This window comes from Abrus precatorius, unplaced genomic scaffold (assembly GCF_003935025.1).
Source record: "Abrus precatorius isolate BTA unplaced genomic scaffold, Abrus_2018 Scaffold8, whole genome shotgun sequence".
In the NCBI taxonomy this organism is placed as follows: Eukaryota; Viridiplantae; Streptophyta; class Magnoliopsida; order Fabales; family Fabaceae; genus Abrus; species Abrus precatorius.
The window spans coordinates 30,834,018-30,854,575 of record NW_020874428.1 but is presented as its reverse complement, the minus strand read 5'-3'; the positions used below and the strand labels follow the sequence as shown (position 1 = coordinate 30,854,575).

At 33.0% G+C, this 20,558-nt stretch overlaps 3 protein-coding genes across 4 annotated transcripts; all 3 read right to left on the bottom strand.

The window, feature by feature from the left end:
* Window positions 1-1,478: 1,478 nt before the first annotated feature.
* LOC113846247 lies at window positions 1,479-9,586 on the bottom strand. Its single transcript, XM_027474285.1, has 15 exons — window positions 7,916-9,586; window positions 7,655-7,849; window positions 7,287-7,361; window positions 7,009-7,176; window positions 6,576-6,739; window positions 6,170-6,388; window positions 5,225-5,351; window positions 4,922-5,110; window positions 4,310-4,551; window positions 3,427-3,546; window positions 2,626-2,851; window positions 2,487-2,546; window positions 2,239-2,412; window positions 2,044-2,153; window positions 1,479-1,910 (listed from the first exon to the last, which is right to left on the bottom strand). The coding sequence occupies exons 1-15, from the start codon at window positions 8,090-8,092 to the stop codon at window positions 1,745-1,747; spliced, it is 2,412 nt and encodes an 803-aa protein (XP_027330086.1). The 5' UTR covers window positions 8,093-9,586; the 3' UTR covers window positions 1,479-1,744.
* Window positions 9,383-13,549, bottom strand: LOC113846248 (probable protein phosphatase 2C 42). Of its 2 annotated transcripts, XM_027474287.1 has the most exons (5): window positions 12,820-13,480; window positions 11,837-12,207; window positions 10,546-10,782; window positions 9,898-9,990; window positions 9,383-9,829 (listed from the first exon to the last, which is right to left on the bottom strand). In XM_027474287.1, the coding sequence occupies exons 1-5, from the start codon at window positions 13,136-13,138 to the stop codon at window positions 9,722-9,724; spliced, it is 1,128 nt and encodes a 375-aa protein (XP_027330088.1). In that variant the 5' UTR covers window positions 13,139-13,480; the 3' UTR covers window positions 9,383-9,721. The 2 variants fall into 2 exon arrangements, with proteins under 2 accessions (XP_027330088.1, XP_027330087.1); XM_027474286.1 differs by having other exon boundaries at window positions 9,473-9,990; window positions 12,820-13,549.
* Window positions 13,550-17,797: 4,248 nt separating this feature from the next.
* LOC113874696 (putative ubiquitin-conjugating enzyme E2 38) lies at window positions 17,798-18,892 on the bottom strand. Its single transcript, XM_027512909.1, has one exon. The coding sequence runs from the start codon at window positions 18,890-18,892 to the stop codon at window positions 17,798-17,800; it is 1,095 nt and encodes a 364-aa protein (XP_027368710.1).
* Window positions 18,893-20,558: the final 1,666 nt, after the last annotated feature.

Genomic DNA, 20,558 nt, shown 5'->3' with positions numbered 1-20,558 from the left:
AAAGTAAATACAGTTGTTATGGCTTATTTTTTAAAAATCAGTTATTTTCATTACTTTTTTGCTTATTTTTAAAAATAAGCGAAAAATAATCTCATATCAAACGTGTACTAACAACCAAATCCTTCGTTTGCTGTTTTAAATATCAATGCAGGAGTAGTGTGACATTGTTTGTTGAGTATTGATTCTTGATGAAAGACGCGCAGGAAAATCAAAGTGATAGCACTATTGTTTTCAAGAAAATATTCGTCTTTGCAGGATACAATGCCAAACACAGTGATCAGAAACAAAAATATAAATGTAAAATTTAAGTAAACAAATATAAATTCTAATTGGTCAAAATCCAAATATTTATAGGTAAAAGATATATGTAAGACATTTTCAACGTTAATGATAATTTTAAATGTTAATAATAATTAAATTGTGTCAGTTTAAATAACAGTTGAAGGTAAGATTACAATCAAGCTAAACAAAAAAGGGACATAAGATCAAAACTTAGTTTGCAAAATGTGGGCGCTTAATTTTAACAAGACTACTGAAATTTTCAAATGGGATTTTGTGGGAACAAAATTATTAGGTACCATTAAAAGCTAGCCCTATTCCTTTCTCTCACTTTTACAAGGTTAATCTCTTCATACGCCCTTACTCATTGTAATACTTTACGGCAATTTAAAGGCTTTGAAATACTGAATTGTAAGGTTTGGGACGGGACGTCTCTCACTGTTAAGTGTTTTAGTTCGTATGCTGTCCGCACAAATACAGGTTTATTGAGGTTAAATGCTATTGCCATTTGTTTGAATTAAGTAGTGTCTGCTTACTGCTGACTCCACTGGAATTTGAGACCAATATGAGAAAACTGCTCTTGGATTATCGAATACATGATGATGGTTCGATGTTAGCTGCAGACAAAGCATGATAAATTATCATCCATGCGTATTGTTGCGTACTGGATGATATTTCTTGGTGGTTGAGGTTGACGCAAGATTGGCTTGTTACAGTAGTGGAACAAGTTAGATTATCAACTTCGATTCCTAAATCCTTAGCCATGATTCGTGGGAACAGTATCATTGTCTGCGTTTATCAATTCAAAAAAGATAGAAAAATAATTTGCACAACTATCCTTTATTAACAACACTAACTGTTACAGAGAAATGTCCCAAAGCATTTGGTTAACGAGTAATGTTCCCTCTTAAAAGATGTTATTAAAAAATGTCAAATAAAAATATCAATGTATTATTTAGCTCCGAATCCATTTAATATCTGCTTCATTTAATAAACATGATTAATTATTCTTTATCTACCGAATCCATTCGCATCTTCAGCGGGGGTTTCGGTTTGTCTTCCCAGTCTCGCGACGTCAATTTCTCCTTTTAATTTAGGTCTTTCCATCGATGTATTACCACTATGAAGTTCAAAGCAGACCAAGTGGTCTGTTTGATTCCGCGTTGAAAACTCCATTTTTAAGTATTAAAAATTTTTTACTCTGAGAAAACCATGGTTGATGTGGTTTGAAAGTGATGAAACAGAGTTTACAAAGCTGGAAACGCCGATAGAAACAGGCTCTGAAGTGAGCCTCAGGCAGTAGCTACCAAAATACATAATCTAGTCAACGTTACTCCAGCAATTTTGTGCTTTTTAATTGTCCTGCATTGATCGCTATGCATTCAAAATTGTATATATCTGATATTTGCTCTATCTAGTGTGATGAGGTTTGGTGGTTTTTTGTGGTTGGCTTCAAAATCTTGAGTCAGCGCACAGGAGATGAGAAGAAAATTACAACAAAGTACACAACGAATCCAGCAACAAGTATTGCCCCATAGATGAAAGTTTGAGAAGAGTGCACGGGGTACTTGTACTCAATTTTGCAGCATCTCATATTATCCCTCTCGGTGGCCAAAACATGGTCAACATATCTGGAATAAACAAAATTGAAAATAACTATCATAACAATATCACGGGGGTAAACGGAAAATGCAATTTACTATAATAAAAGCATTTTCCCACTTTGACAACATATAAAAAATTTTAAAATACAAGGTAGCTTACTGTTGGGTGAACATGGTGCTCTGCAGAATATCCGAACTGTTCAAGTGGGCATCCTGTAACCGATGATCATATAATAGTGAAGACATATCTACAAGCTGCTCCTCAAGGCCCTGGTGTATGCAATTTAAAATGCAACATGTTAACGCTAGAAATGCCCACAAAATTAGGTCAAGAACTTCAATCAAGTTTGCTTACGTCAAGATATTTTTCCAAGCGATCAACTAATTCATGTGGGAAGGGTTCAGGCAAATTAGTAGTTTTCTTGTAGAACTTCTCCAACCATAGTTCAGTGGTTGACTTCTCCTTCTTTCCCTTTACTGGTTCACCAAGAGGAGTTTTCAGATATTCTGCTGCAAAAGCTTGAACAGTCTGCACAGAATTGACAGGGATCCATCATCAGGGACTCAAGTACTGGCATTTATATAAATTAATGAAGCAATTACCTCCGATGTTTCACGAATTTTACGAAGTACAGAATCCACACGTGCATATATTGAGTTCCTCTGTCAACAAACAAAAAGCTAATTTGAGAAATTGCTTTGGTAGATAAAATTCACTTTGGCATATTAAGAGAACAGTTACCAAAGCAACATCACGGAGCATTTGACTGATGTGAGATGTATTCGAGAATGGTCCAAATGGATGACACCCAGCTGCCCAAAGCCAATTCACAACAGGCCTTTCATGTACATGAGAAGCCTTATAATATGGCGCACTCAAACCACCTACAACTGAAGCAAGACCAGCCAATATATGCCGTTGAGCCTGAGATGGAAGAGCATGCCTTCTCTTTGTTTCTGAAACATAACTGTCAAACAAGACAATTATGAGTGATGAATTTTTGCAAGACAAAACTGATACGTAATGAGGAAACCCAAGGTAACTAAAAGTGGACTTGGAAGTGGTTCCTTTGAGCTTTGACTAAAATCAAGGCATATAGACAGTAACAAGAAAGGGGAGCAGACTTTGCATTCTAGAAAACTAACTGAAAATGAATTATATCATGCTGCATGAACAATAAATCCTCAAAGAGACAGACATAAACATATTAAAAAACAAGGTGAAAATAATCAGGATGCAATGGCTTCTTTTTCTCTTTCATTTCTGTGTTGAGAGCAGGAAAAGTATGTCATTGTCACTATTTAAATTGAGGTGTGAAAACTCAAATGGAAAAAAACGGATTAGAGGTTCCATGTAGAAATACTAGATGGTTTTATACAGACTACAATAGCATATTATGTTGGCATTAGCAATTAGTCATAATAAGCAAAATACAACCCATTTATTCCTTCTTTTATCGTCTACATGTCAAAATGTCTACAGTAGCAAGTATAAATCTTCAATTTGCAAGTACTGGATATCCAGACATCATATTATGCTCACCTCAAAGGAATCTTTTCATTTTGATGCTCAAGCACAATTACAACATCATTGCTTGTCCATACCATACTTTCATCCTCCATCATAAGCTTAGGATCCACATCTGCCAATGATAGCACAAAGCTGCACAATAAAAAGAATTGCATATAGAAATTGAGCCATGTTATTTATCCAACAAATTCTTACAACAATTTCTACACAAGGAAGAGAGTTAAGAAGAGAAGACAGCAACGTGTGAGATAACACAGGTAATGAGATGGAGAAATGTAGAGAAAAAGATGAGTGTAAAAATTGTTGTATGAATAACATTACTCTTAGAAATTTAAGTGTTAAATTGGTTTTGAAACATAATAATATGACCACCACCAATCAAAATATTTTTCACAAAGCTAATGCAAAATAGTGCACTTCATACACAAGTATTTCAAGTTTTGAACAAAGTGAAATTTCTTTGTACAAACATTTTTCAACTTCGATCAATTGCTGTTGAAATACAACTCAATATAATTCGGTGAGTTAAGTGCTACCTATAGTCAATATAATTTTTGCTTTTAGGAGACAACTACTATTTCCCCTTTTCCTTTGAACAGTAATTCCTGACTTTTTCAAGTTAAGTAATCCATGCATTCCCTTTCATTCTGCAAAAGGTCACAAAATCTGGGAAAACGGGTCCACAACGCCCAAAGTATCTAACCACCAAATATTGCCTTTGTTCACCCACCCTAATTAACCTCATTAAGAAAGCAGTTGGAAATAATAAATGGAGGAAACATTAACTTGTTCTATAAACCCATTAGAAAAATATGAATATACAAGTACAATGACACTACAATGTAAGAGTTGTATTTTCAATGAGCATCTAGGCAAAGGATAGTAGTTTACGCACACAGGAATTACTCTTGTTCCATAGGTTGGCTGCAGATCCCCTTGTTTCTTTACTTTTCTCTTTTTTTTCTTCTCATGCTTTGAATTATAGGAAGCCCAGAGAGGTTTATGTTTAAGAATAGAATCAGTTGACCCTTCACTTTCATCCATCCAATTCTGGCGGAGGAAATATTTACTTGAAAGAGATGGGTCGGCCACTTCAAGTAATCCAGCAGCAAGCACATCAGCAGAACGTTCCATCTCCTGTAAAATGCAGTTTCCAGACCATATAGAAATAATCAAGAAAGTAATGAAAATAATTTGCATTTAGCTTCTTAGAAATGGAGATTTTTAATTCAGCTATGTGAATAGTGAATTCTGCCAGGTTTTCCAGAAGATCACTTAGGCTAAAAGGATAAGAGCAGCAATGGGTCTACTAAGCATTCAATGTTGTCTATTTACCTAAAGGGGTTGCAAAGTCATACTCATGGTTGAAACCTTAAAAAAGTTAGTAAAAAATTCTCAATTAATTAGCCCATAAAAAGGAAGATACCACATCACCCATGCCAAGTTAATGTAAAACTAAAAATTGTAGATTTAAGAAACAAAAGCACAAGACAGAGACAGCACCCACTTCTTTTAAAATAGCACCATCTAGATATGTCTTGGTATGAACATGAAAACGACCATCATTCTTGGTTTCCTGCAGGGAATGTCCACGCATAGCTTTTGAAACAGCAATTGCTAGCTTCTCATGACGATGTAGTGAATGTGCACCCGCAATAATTACTAATTCTTGTCCTTCATGAAGCATACTTTTCACCTAAGAGGAAAGAATAAACTACTAAATTGCACAAAATTCTAGAGAACACCATCAAGCAATTTCCAAACTGAGTTAACAAAAAATTGGCAGTTTGCTCCAAAGGAAATTACAAACCTCTGCCTCAATTTCTTCTATGTTAATACTGTAATTACGTCCCCTTTCCATAATGTTGTATCGATTGTGATTTTGCAATACAATTATTGGTATAAGCAATCTAGAAGTAAGATCAACAGTTTCAAACCTGAACAAGTCCATAAAAATATTATTGAAATATAGAGATAACACATCAGTAATCAGTCAAAGAGATATTCAAGTGCTCTTATAATTTGAATCCTAGATACTAAACTGACAGCCTAACTCAGAAAAGCATTCAAAACAAATGTAAGAATGAAAAAGGGGGGCATGAGGATAGCAGTGTTTTGGAGGTGAAAATTAAGGATCGCTTAATACGACCAGTTTCACAGCTTAGGCATCTATAACACAATTTACAATGTTATGGGGGCATCAATTGGGATGTCATATATAAAATTCAAGCTGGACAATAGAAATGGTAAAATGGTTCAAGTGTAAGCAAAGAACTTGTGAACTCATGAAAATTCTATTAGACAACAATAAGATCAGTCATGCTTTAAGGTGTTAATTTTTGGGCAGTGAGATGCTAGGTTGCCAACAAAAACCAAGAAAAGGCAAAGATAAGAATTATGGGATAGGTGAGTGGATAAATAACAAAAGGCAATATTAAGAACAAATGTATCCCCAAGAGAAAGCAGAGAAAGTACCAATTGACAAGAAAATGATGGAAGTTTCTCATGTAGGTTTGGCTATGTGAGAGGACCAATAAATGCACTGGCCAAAAAAGTGAACCAAATGGAATGCAGTTCAATTAAAAGGGGTAGAGGAAGGACTAAAGAAAGCCTTGACAGAAACTAATATGAAAGACCTTACTCTAAAAGATTTCACAGAAATTTGAGTTTCAGAGTTCAAAGGATCACTGTAGTTAACCCCTAACTAGTGGAATAAGATTTGATTGTTATATGCTTTTAGTTGACAAAACAATACCTCACATCAGGAGCTATAACATGTTCCACCGTGGTTGATACCAAAGAAGCAAGTTGTCCAAGAAAAATATCATTGCTTGACTGATGAGCAGTTGTACTCAAACCACCAGGACGAATCACATTTTGCAATCTTGGCAGGGTTCTAGAACTGACACTTCCTTCTTCAGCTTCAATTTTACCATAAGTGCATGGCCCTGCTGAAAGGTCAATCACCACAAATCTGAAGAAACAAAAAAGAAGTAAGGCTAGCATATATGTATGGGTTAACAAAATTTCTTGCAAGATACAAAATAGGATTTGGAACCAATTTTTGCTAATAAAGAACCTACAAGATTTGATAGTACTCTATTAGATATCAGAAACCAATGTTTAACAGAAAATAAGTCCAGAATCAAACTGTTTTATACCTGCCAGAGCTCAGCCAAACTTGGGTTGCTCCCCCACCATTGTAACGATAACGATAAATATAATCACCTTCTTGCCTTTTCATATCTTCCTCAGTTAGCTCAGGAATTTTTCCAGACATTAAACTATCAAGATCAATTTCCTTATTTCTAGGATCTACTCTCACCTGCAGACGACTTTAAATTAGCAGTAAAAAAAATAAGAGCAAAATAGAACTGTCACAATATTAGAGAAAAATGATACTGAACAAAATGAAGAGGCTAAGCATTCAGTCACTCATATTTTCTCAATTAGCAGCCTGTGAAAATCAACTTATCAATTATTTTGTATTACAAACAGTCAAATATTAAGTTTTAATCAACTAAATTTGTAGAAAATAAAGTAAGGTATTTAACATTTCACAACTAAACTAAAGGTATTGAATATCAATTATACCTTATCGAAGTTTACAATAAATATTGCACTTGGCACTGGTCTATCCATCTGCATGACAGAAGATCCCATAACATCCATGTCAAATATATAGGAGTACAGCTTTTGAAACACTGGCTCCACAGTTGTTGCTTCAACTTCAAACAAAGGTACCTCCCTTCCAAATTCAGTCTAGAAATAGGGATAAACTTTAAAACCATCTCTAACAATTGAAGGCTATAGCCATTAATTGCCTATAACCCAACCAAACAGCAGAAAGTGGGATGAAAAGAAACAGTTACCTCTCTTGCTTTTCCGGCAGGAACCATTGCCTCTTTCAGTGCTTTCTCAAGTGCTATCAGTTCAGGCTGTCCAGCCTACAGTGAGAATTAAACTTAAATTGCTATAAACTTCCAGCTACAGGGTATGTACAATGATAATTTACGCAATGACAGATTAGACAAAAATAATAAAAAGAAACAAAAGTTTGACTGCGGTCTAATGCAGCATAAAGAACATGAAAATAACGCATTCTAAGTAAAGTAATTACATTTTAATTTCAGTCAATCAGTAACCACGAAAGCACGATCTTGCAAGCGAATAGCAGTAACAGATATAAGCAACAAACGAATAACCGAATAGGACACGGAGGAGAACAAGGTATGCTTACAGGAAATGCGTTATAGACCAAGTGGTGCTCAATATCAAGTAGTTCCTCAGTCTCCAGACAAGAAGGTCTGTGAGATGGAAAGCTAACTTTGAGAAACTGTTCCAATCGATGCGCATCGATAGTGTATCTATATCCTCCATCTCCATTCAAACCAATCAGAACCACATTCACTTCAAGCGGAACTTGAAACGGAACCTACACGAAGCGATTTTAATTTTTGTGTTGAATGAAAACAAAAAAGAAAGAAAGAAAATGAATGACCTCGGCACGAGAATGAAGCATGCGGCGAACGTCGGATCGGACGCTATCTCTGACGTCGTGGAAGGCTCCGTGGTGCCATTGAGGGTGACCGGGTTCTCTCTTGAAGGCTTGAGGTGCCGACTCGGACTGAGTCAAGAGAAGACTCAGCAGGAGGAGTATGAAAGAACGAGGCACCATCACCTCGCTCGGGTTAATTGATTCGGTTCAGGAATGTATGAATTGTTATTACTGTGAATGAAATGAGAACATGTATGGTTGCAATAGCAATATGATGACAAATTAATTCGCAGGGAAGCTCGCACAACGCTGCTCACTATGCTTTGGGAGTCCACACCACTGGCACTCGCTGCCTGCGGGGGGATGTCAAAAATGGTTTTTCCTAAAATTTCCCCAATAACTACTGCGATGAAGATTTTGATCCAATTTCATACGCTATTGGCCCAATTCAGCTTTTAAATCAGATCGGGCCTACTCAGCCCAGTCCGTATTCAGCCGAAAGATGCAAAAAAGTATATATTATTTGTAGTCAGTCAAAACATAAAAACATGTTATAAAAATGTAAAAAAATGTTACCACATCAAAAAAGTAATAATTTCAGTAAAAACATGATAAAATATACCACTAATCTTTTTAAAAGAATGTAAATTGTAAAATAAAATGCGATGCAATATAAACCAAATTATATTGACTCGAAATACAAACTAAACTTGATCTGATTTTAATTTTAAATGCCTTAATTTAATTCAAAATGAACTCACCGTGCATTATGATATGACAGTTTGCAGATTTTAAGTATTAGAGCAGCGCTATATTTATCAAATAATATTTTGATTTTACCTACAAGGGATTTTATATGCACGAAAAGTCAAGTTTTTCCTATCATATTTTTTGGTATATTGCAGATTTTTTAAAAGGGCGTTTGAATATATCTTAGTTAAGTATTAATGTAATAAACACTATATAAAAGGGATGCAGAGGCTTGACGTGCAAGTGCAATTCATCATTAACGATATTGATTTTGCATTATGATATTTAATTAGGGACATTATATTAAATTAAAATTTTGGCCAATAATTGACTATATCTAGCTCATTTTCAATGGTACTAAAAGAATTTTTCTCCAATATAATCATTCAAATTCCGACAATTTTAGAATCTATTAACTAACTATATTTGATAGTAACTTTGTACTAATTAGTTATATTGAACAACGGCGTTCTTTTCTCTTGTTCAAAAGACTCCGTTGTTCGTATGCCACCAGAAAGTGATAACTTTATTCTTAGAGTGGGAGGCGGGTTTAATTGGCTAACTTTATTTTACATTTCGTATTATAAACGTTTGAAATTTTTTTTCTCAAGAAAAATGTTTAAACTTTGACCTGGGCAGTGTAATTTAATTTATGGACTTAGTTTCGCTGAACCAAATCGCTCATAGATTTCAACTTGGGGATGCTTTTTTTTTTTTTAAACATTTTGAGGATGTATTGCAAACGGAAATTTTATATAATTTGTTATAAACTTTTGAATTCAGCCAACATGTTGATCGCTTATATATGTTCCTCAAAACTAAATAAATCAATAAATAAAATTAAAATCCAGCATTTTGGGTAAAAACTAAAACGTTAGAAAAGGGATTAAGATATTTTTATTAAATTTTCTTTTACTCTTGATGGATAAATTTCTAATAATATGTTATAACTTTAATAAATTCTCGTGCCTCATCAATGATGCCGGTACTAGAAGCCAAACGTGCCACAGCAGTGTGATTTGCAATGGCATATTCTAGCCAGGTACCAATGGCGTATCTTCAGGTATCGATACAGTTGCCAAAAACTCGTACAAGACTGCTTACAATCATACAAGTCAGTGATCGAGAGCGCTTCGAAGTGAAAGTGCCGGGTCTAGCACTGTGCCTCTGGAAATAAGGTCGTGATTTAAGAATAAAACAATAACAGATATATCATCATGAAAATGGCGTCGAACCTTCTTGTCAATCTTACGGAGATCTGAATATCTCATTTCTCGTTTTCTTGCTGCTTCGTGGAGCGCAGCTTTGATAAGTCTCTTCGCGCTACCCTGCAGTAACAGAATTTGAGTACCTACCGAATCAGCAATGTCAACGCAAGAAGGATGAACAGAAAGACTCAATAAAGCATAACCATCCCAATAATTGGTCTATGATAAGGGAAAAGTGAAGCAGCAGAGACGCTATGAAAAGTAAACATCCATAACTTGAATTACTTCTGACTTCAGCAAAAGTACAGAGACTTTTGCTACATACTAGATATACTTCAAAACACTATCAACTCAACCAAAAGTTTTAATCTTTAAATCTCATGCATCAGAATAAGATATAGAGGTATGGTGGGAACTAAAAAGGAAATAATTGATCAAAGTTGTGTGGAAAATTTTTCAAAATCTCCTCTGTCCAGACCAGCATGCAAACCATGTAGTAATAGTTTGGTTCTACACCATACTAATGCAACCAAAGGGCTCAAATAAACACACACACCCAAAGAGCCAAGCATTTTATGGCCATCATGCACACGAGAAAAAAAAAAAAAACACCAGGTAAAATCCACTGCAGAAATAATACAAGAAAATCCAAACATGAGAGAAAAAGAATCTTACGGCGTGTGGATTGCTGTTGACAATATCCACAGCTTTTTCATTAGTCAGGTGTTCCCATAAACCATCTGATGCAAATATAAGGAAGGAATCATTTGGTTGCAAAGCATGAGAAATGATAGTGGGATTAGCAGACAAGATAGGCATGTTCATTGGTTCAGGAAGTCTGAATTTTGGATTAAGTGGTTCCCGATTAAACTGCGCGTGTTTCATATATACATCACCAATAGATCTAGAGACCTGCGCCAAATATAATCAACATAGTGTTAATGTGAGGTTGTCCTTAATTTGGAGAGTAGAAGTAAAACTGACAAAATAATGACAGCAGAAACTTCTTGGAGAAACTGAACCATTAACTTAGCAAAATATGTATGACTTCAAAAATAAGATAAAAAAAGTGGGGAGAATTAAACTGGAACTGGAAAGCATATATTGACTGCCATTTATATGAGCACTCCTGTAATTTTTAACATGCTAATGCATTACAAATCAAATGTAAAATAAAGCAATCTAAGTTTAAATTAAATTATTTGTTTCCATTTTTGTTTGTAGCCTCACAAACCAGGGATCTAACCATTAATCACATGGATTGGTCTTCTTTAATAAAAAAATACGTATAATTTTTAAAAGTTTAGCACTTACTACACAACCGAGGTAAGCCTCTGCATAAATCATCTTAATAACTAAAGGAGGCTGTATGGCACAATGCTTTAGCAAGTTAGAATGATAAGGGCTTGTATAGGCGTGGTATTTGGTAAATACAAACAGGAGAAGTAGTTCTTATTTTAAGCACCAATAAATTCAATAGAATAGGGAACAGTTACAAATTTACAATCTTCTTGAAAATTAGCCTTTTAAAATGCACTTTTAAAGGAATACTGGCAAAAATACTGCAGAAGATGAAGATATAATGAGATTCAAGAATAAGAAACATCTTAAAAAAATAATTGGGTGAAGGATTCATTCATGCACACATGACTCAAATATATAGAAAATATAGAGGACACAGAATAACGACTATAATATATGACTTTGGCAGTTTGGCTTTACAGAAATGGATTCAGAAACCATAACAGAAGAATGACCTTTTAAGGGCACAGTTTAAGTGGCTTCCAAAACCTTTCACCATCACCTAATTCAATAACTATGTTACTTACGTGTAGCACTTCCAAGAAGGGTAAACAGACAATTGGGAATATAATGAAATAATAAATGTTTCGCCACCTTCATGCAAACACTGCTTTTTATATGTGGATGATGAAAGTTTTTTAAAGGACACAAGCATAAAAATTACCTGAATGATGCCTTTCACTCTCCATACTCCATGTTTGAGGACAACAATTTGGGGATCATTAGGGTGTAACTCTTTAAGTTCCTGTCTAACAGCCTCAAGATTTGCATTGTGTTCCGTAGACAGCTGAATTGCAGCAACACCTCCAGTGTTGCCAACTTTCTTACCCAATACAACGCGGGAGTCTCCAACGTTTGCCACAAAGAGTGTCTGCTGAAAAATCACTCCAACAAGACAACAGGACCCAGCACTTGCAATTTGAGGTCGAGTATTCCACAAGTCTGACACGAGGGCAGTGTACCCCTCTTCCGTTTGGCGGAATGCCCTTTCAATAGTCTCAGTTGTCACAACCCCGCGTGACTCAGCTGATATTGCTGCACAGACACGAAATCTAAGACAGCTAGCATAAGAAGTTTTCCTTCACCAACACAAAAAGACAACGCAGAACCAACTCCCAACACTCATACCCCATGAAGGAACCAAAATTGAAAGGCAGAATGCTCCACCAAAACAATGGGCCTTAAGCACAATAACCGAGGGTCCAAAACACTTTATTAATTATAATAACATTGAATTCGCCCAGAAATCTCGAATCCGTTCCCATTAAAGGAAGGCTAATAAAAAGTTACACTCAATTCACCTATAATAAGTAAGGGGAAAAAGAAATAAAAATATCAGGAACAGTGTCTACACATGCCCTGCATGTTCAACTGTACTTGGTTCCAGGCAAATCTCAGACCCAAAAGACCAAAGAAAGAAACAGTACTTTAGAAAAAGGTTCACGAAAAGCGAATTGATGAAAACCACTTCTATGGGTTAACAGTAACTACTACTGCTACTCGTGATTCATGAATGCAAGGAAACGATCAAACTAAAAAAGTGACCACATTAAAGCCATAACAAACCTGAAAAATAAAAATAAAAAATGAATGAAACTAGGCCTATTTATTTAGACGGTGAAAAAGTGAGGGTTCCGAATGAAGAACCTTGAAAATGGCGAAACAAGTGATCGCATACGTATCTGGATGCGTCGGGTCCTCCGTGACCATCGTAGATACCGACGAAGGTGCCGAGAGGACCAGACTCGATCTGGCTCTGGTCTTCGAGAACCTGGTTGGCCTGAACGACGGCCATGGAGAAATCGCCGGAGCCATATTTTCCGACGTCGCGGAACCAGAGCAAGCCGTCTTTGCCTTCTCTTGCAGCGAAACTGCTCCCAATAACTCCAATGGAATCGAATCGATCAGCATCGCGGCCAAATGGCTTCCAACAAAGCGAGAGCAGATTCATCAATGCCAGAAGCATACCACATCTCTCGGAAACCCTAACCCTAACGTCGGAACCCGCAGGCTAGCTGGGATCCTGGGAATCTGAGTGGGGAAGAGAGAGAAGGGTTAACGCGGAGGTTATGAAGGGGAAATAAGAGAAGGGTGCGCAAGGCGCAGGGTAAGGAAGAGGGCGCACGTTAGTGTTGGGTGGTGGCGGGGTGTGTTCGGTGGTAGAGGAACATGAACGGGCTCATTCTCTTGTGGGGAGAGGATGGTGTGGGGAAGACTTTGTTTGCTGATGTTATTTTCAATGCCTTCCCTTTTCCTGTTCTTTTTTCAATAATCCATTTTTTCATTCTCACTCCCCCAAACTAACTCCTTCCTCACTTTCCTGCCTTCTCGAGAATTTTCGCTTCCCATGTTTTCAGCATTTCTTCCATTCTGTGACCATTTCATGTTGCAATTCCCTTTTTTTTTATTTTATCTTTCTATATGCAGTTTTCAATTAACCTTTCTACATATAATTTTAAATTGAGTTCTTAAAACTATGATTTTTTAGCTTGATTGTTGTCGTTATAATACTATTTATTTAAATTATACATATTAATTTATTACGTATAAACTTTTTTTCGAAATATTATGTATACAGTTTAACAAGTTTATTTACACAAGCAAGAAAATAATAACAACATTTTTTTCTCTGTTATGTTTGTCGATATTTATATAATTAAACAATAACTATTTTAATTTTTTTTTGCTATTAACTATTTTATATATTTTTTTATCGTTATTAAGTATATATATTTAATACTCAGCATGTACTAATTTTATGTGAGATATTTTTATGGTTATTAATTATATGTGGTGGTAAAAATGGGAAAATTTTAACTAAACATTATGAAATTCATTAAAATTTGTTTGTATTTTAGAGTATCCTACTTCAGTTTGTATTTAAAATTGGGGGAGTACATCAAAACAAAAATCAAAATATGTAACTATATATTGTATTGATTTTTTATTTTTTTGGCATTCATTTATGATTTTAGATTCAATTAAATTATTATATAGGAATATAAATTTAAGATTATGTTGATTTTTGTATTTTTATAAATTTAAATATATTTTAAACTCATGCATCATTGTGAAAAAAATGTGCATCATCGCATGACACCATTACTAGTAAAAGGATTCAAGTTTTAAAAAAAAGTATTAAAATTAATAATTCAAATTAAGATTCATTTTAAAGATTAAAAGAAAAAATTAAAGGATAAATAAATACTCAGTGTAAGATAGATTACATGACATGATAAAATAAATTAAAATAAATTTATTTAAGATAAATTTAAAAAAATTGTATTTTTAAGAACAAATATTCAAATTCAATGTATAAAATTGTATTATCTATATATATACGACTTTAAATTGTAATCTTATTCTTCTGAGGCTCTTTTTAGTTTCTCAAATGTGTTTTTTACTTCAGTTTATTAATCCATTCGAAAATAATTTTTAAACGTATTTATAAAAATTTGTCACAAAAAAAAAATTTATTTGTATTTATTTTTAAAATGTCAAGTGAGGCCTTGAAAAATTATAATAAATAAGTAGATGAAGCTCGAATGACAGTTAAAGAAACCAGTTAAAATTGGACTGTAATTTAAAAATTAAGTTAAATCCACTTTATAAAATTTAACTTAACCTAATTCATTTCACTTTTGTGAGTAAATGTGTCCTTCTGTCAAAGAGAAATGCGTCTCTTCCGCTGCATTCAACATTGGTTTTTCAATTAATTTCGTTGACTTAAATTTATGGTGACGAATTATTATACTTGCTGCATCTCGTGCATCGTGCATTTCAAAACTAGGTCAGATTCGGGATATTTTGAAGTGATTTGCCTTCTATTGTGAATGCTTAACTTAGACTAATGGGAATATGGGAATAGCATTTAATACGATAATTTAAATGCATGGCCGGCTTCTCAAGCGCAATAATGGTAGGATATAATATTATCAACGCTCTACATCATGCCAATATCAAGTTAAAAGGTATACACACTGTGTTATTAGGATCCTTTTTCGTTATTTAAACGTGTACAACAGTTTTAGAAATTTTAGGTGACAAAACAAAACCACAAATTCAAGTTAAAATCGATTATAATCTTTAAGTTAATTAATTCTCAAAAATACACTTGTTTAAATACTCAATTTAATATTATTTTATACATATTAAAATTTAGCCATCTAAGTATTTAAAAGATATTTTTTATATAATTTAAATTTGATTGACACTTCATTAAACAACTTAATTTTAATGGATAATATTTTTCATGTTGCCGTTGAATATTGAAATAAAAAATTTTAAATATAAAAAATCATAATTTATTTTTAAATAATATATTTATTAGTGATTAAATAAATGTATTTAATTAAAAGCTCTTAAGTGTTTATTAAATAATTTCTCCAATCTTTTATATAAGAAACAAAATAAAATATTTTTTAATTTTTATTATAAGAAATAAATAATAGATTCTGTTAAATTTTTTTTATACCCTTTTGTTGTTAGTATCAGTAAATATATAAATTATTAACTATATTATTTAATATCATAAGTATTTTTAAAATAAAATTTATATTTATAAAAAAACATAACAGAATTAATTGATTTTTTTTATAATTCAGTCTTTTATTTCTTATAAAAAATACTAGAGAGTAGAATTAAAGCTCCTTCAACATTTAATCACCCCTTTCTACCTTTCCAAGAAGCTCTACGACCCCATCATCGATACGAAAGCCATTCCAAAATATGGTGGAAGTGGATTCATTGGATATAAAACATTCAACGGCGTTTTAAAATTGAAAACCATAAATGTTTAAACTAAAAATTAAAATATAAAAGCAAGTTCTGATTTCTTTAAAATTTGAAAGAAAAAAAAACATCATACTAAATTAAGCCTAAGTTATTTTATCTTACTTGCCTAGCTACAAACAGAACCCTAAAGCTAGCCACAACTTAATAACTAATAAACGAACTATCTAGCAAATAGCAATTAAGTTATAACATAACTAAGTATTATAACCTTAATACCCTCGGTACAAGGGAGAGTCTAATTAGCTTCACCGTTTCATTAATTTTCGAGTAGGTCAAGCACATCCTAAGCCATATTTTTCATTTGTTATGTTTTAATTACCAAGTCATTTCCTTCGAGTCATAAACTTCTAGTATAAGCTAATCGGCATATCATATGATAATGATCGATTATTAATCATACGAACAGAGAAAAGGGACAAAGACGCACTTGCCTTTGTCCCTCTAGAACATATGTTTGAGTCAAACAATTAAACAAGGATTAGACATATGTGGACTTGGGGTTATCATTCTGTTTAGTGTGGTGTGTTAAATAAAATTAAACGCTACATCAAATTTGTCTTTTGCTTCTGTCTGATCTCTGACCGGCGAAACATTAACACTGCAGATTCGACACGGCCCACGGGGTTTCACATTCGTTGGCATGTCATCGCGGTGTGTCAAAGGATACATGGCAATGCTAATTAGGCTTACACGGTTGCAATTAGAATGAAACGATCAGCTCCATGTATTGCCAATTAATATGGATAGAATTCATTTATAAAGTATGGATGGTATTAATTATTAAACTTCAATGGGTCTTTATACTTCTAATATTAAGTATTAATTTTCTTAATAATTTTTTAAACATATACAAAAAAATTTGTATTGAAAATATTTATTACATTTTACATTTTGTAAAAAATATTATTATTTTTTACTTAAAATTATGTGAAAAAATTGATATGAATATTTTTCTAAAATAGTTGATTTATGGGATATGATTTTGCAATTGCAGATTACACGGTCTTGCCCGTCTCCCTTCTGGGCCTTTTTGGCATCTCTTACCATCATCACTTATAACAACAACTAGGGCTCGGTTTGCGAGACTAAACCTGTGGACTAGCCCGTAAACCTGTGAGTTAAGTGGATCTATCTATTTACCAAACAAAAAGTGAAACTATTTAAATGTGAATTGATTCGTGCATAAATTTTTTCAAAATGGGTCAAACGCAGCCAACCTGAACTGATTAATGTCAATCTATTTAAGTCAAGTTGACTTGTCTGTCTACCTCTAACTACAAAAAATGAGCACAAGTTAAAAATAAATAGAATGAATTATATTTCAACAAAAGAAAAGGTGCAAATGTTAGAACAATGGTTAACGACGTGTTCATTTGTTCTAAATTTTAATAAAATTAATTTTAGAAAAACAAATATAATCGAAGAACACATGTTTAAATTCATTTAAGTCACGATTTTTATATCAAAACACATGTCAGAATAAGAAATTTTGATTGACGTTTGTAAATCAAACGGCTCTGTGTCTATTATATTTTCCCGGAAAATTATTGTTTTGTATGAATAGAGTTTTACCATTTTATTTAACTATGTCGAATACAATCCTTTGATGAGAATAAAAAGGAATTATTTTCATAAGAGTACAACTACAAGATCGATTATTAACATTGACGACAGAAATTTCAAAAACTAATTTTCTCATAATTTCGAGAATTAAGATAACTATTAATTGATTGTAAGTAATATCATCGATTGCACTATGATGCTTTACTAAAAAAAATAAAAAATAAAAAAAGGAATTGGTGACGTGATTTCAATCCAAGGCCAAGATTGTTCACGAACTTTGGAGACTTGTATTACCGTGAAGATGCGATGCATTACCAGCTTGTCCTCGAATAACGTTGATATCAAATTTTGCACGAGTCTTCAACGTGGAAGCATAAATCTTCCTTATTTTCCCAATCACTTTCCTCACAACTACTCTATACTTTCTATCAGAAGAATTCTTAGACGAGCCATCGCGCTTTTCCATTTTCAAGTTTTCCGCCCCATTCTCCAAAGTAGCCCCACACTTTACAAACGCCGCGAATAGCTGAGGGTACAACACTCTTATCGACTCCTTGAACTTCCCCGAAACCCTGACTCTTGATAAATCACCCTCATCGCTTTCCGTGTAATAGCCAATTCTCACGCGTCCATTCACGTAGTCGTTGCACGCGCTCAGAACCGCACATGCTTGATGACGGAAATGGCTAGCGACGAAGCCTTCGAAGTTCCGCGGAGGCCGTTGAATAATGCACATCATGGTTTTGCAGTTGAGAATGAAAACGGTTTCGTTGTAAGCCTCTGCTTTCTTCTCGAAGATTCCACGTCCCAGAATCTCGGATCCAGCCTCGTTGAAAAACGGCATGTCGTTTAGGACTAGGCCTTGGAGAGACACCAACAATTGAAGAATGGTGGACCCTGATGGGTCCCACTTCTCATTCTTTTTTCCCCTCCACGTGTTAATGAGGCTCAAGCACACGTCCCCGCTCGTGTACAGGTTCGGGTTAATTTTGTACCCAAACGAGCGGTAATGAACCTTTGGCGGCAGGCTCGGGTAATCAGGTGGAAATGCAATGTCGAAAAAGAAGAGACCATCGTGATACGGTGTGCCTGCAGCGCCCACGATCATTGCCCTAAGCAAATCGATGCGGTTTTCATAGACCCTAACGTAGATGGATTCGGGTAGGTTGTGGGCAAGGACTTTCCACTCTTTCATGATCCTCTTGTACACGTCACTCCTTGCGTTGGTGAAGCAATCTTCTATGGGACTCCCTAGTTGATCGCTCTGATTCTGTCTCTTGATCTTCTTCTTGGCTTGTGCAAAGAAGTGGTCTGAAGTGTCTACAACGACGTCGAAGTGTTCGAAGTGGTTGGTGTTTGCCATGTTGGAAAAGATAGAAAGAACAGGGCTTAGAAGAAATGAGAATGAACGAGAGAATTGGTTTGTGTGAATAGAGGGGTTAAATGGAAAAGGAAGAGGCGCCACGTTGCAGCAGATGCAAAATATGAGGATTGAATGGAACTAGTAATTGTAGTTATGAACTTGAGTTTTCTAACAATACTAAGACCTACTGCGGTATACTCGTGATTCAATTGTCAACGCATGGCTTTACCTGTCACGTGCTCTTTACTGCAGGATCCTAGTTTGAATAATAATGGTTTTTCTTAATAACATGTGAAAATTGAATTGAAAATAGTGGGTACGACAGAGAATGTTGCTGGCCTCGCCTTTCACCCCATGTTTGGAACAGCGTTCATGTTGACGTGCATTTTTTGTCGCCTGAATTATCGTGTGTAAATGTAAAATTTTGTACAATTGAAACCGTGTGATTAAATGATATAATAAAAAAAAAGAAAAATATTGTAAAAAATTATTGTCTAAGTAATATTTTTTTAATGGTTTTCTATAAATTCAGTTTCTGTTGTCACTCTCTATATTTTTTCACTTAACACTTAAAAGAAATGAATTTTGAAATTTATTTCTTGCCTTAAACTCAAACTCATTACCTCAAATTCATAGGTTACTAGGAAATATGTCCGTGTGTTGTACGGTTTTTTTTTTATTAAATTAATTTATTTTAAAATATAAAATATATAATTTAAATATAAAAATATAATGTAAAAAATATTTGTCAAAATAAATTATTATTTAAAATATGTATAATTTAGTATTTTTTAGTATAAAACAAAATAGTATACAAATATATTATTTTTAAATTACAAAATAAAATTTATATTATTTTATGATATCATAAATCATTTATTATTATAAAATTTTAAATAAATAATTATAACAATAAATTATTAAATACAATGAATATTTTAATATAAATAATAAAATTTAAATAAAAAGCTTTATAATTTTTTATTTATATATTTGTTGAATTAAATTTATATGATAAACTATCTATTTATAATTATAATTTCAATTTATTAATAAAATTTTATTATATAATTATTAAAACATGATATCATATTTTTTTAAAATAACTTATTAGACTAATATATAAAAAATAAAGTATTTATTCAACTAATATATAAAATTTTATTTTGAATATCAATATACACAAAACTATATGTTAATATTAAAAAATAAAAATATATTAAATTATATATATACAAATAATATTACTATACAAAAATATTGTAAATAAAATTTAATAATAATGTAATATATATACTGAATTTAAAATTTTACTTTTTGATAAAAAAAAATATAGAATTGAGTTTTTTTTAAATGATTAAATTATTTTATATTTTTTGATAACTTAATAAAAATAATACTAATTGACATTATAAATAAATTAATTTTATTTAATAACTAATTAAGTATAATAAAATTATGCTATTTGGATCATAAAATTAAAATGACAAATTTATTAATTTTTTATATAATTATTTTTTTATTTTTAAAAATAATTAATACAATTTATTTATTATTTATCATTTTAATTAAAAATTAATAAAAAAATATATCTATAAACTAATTTAATGATAAAATAATATTTTAAAAATTTTATTAAAAGAATAACAATTAATTTAAATAAAAT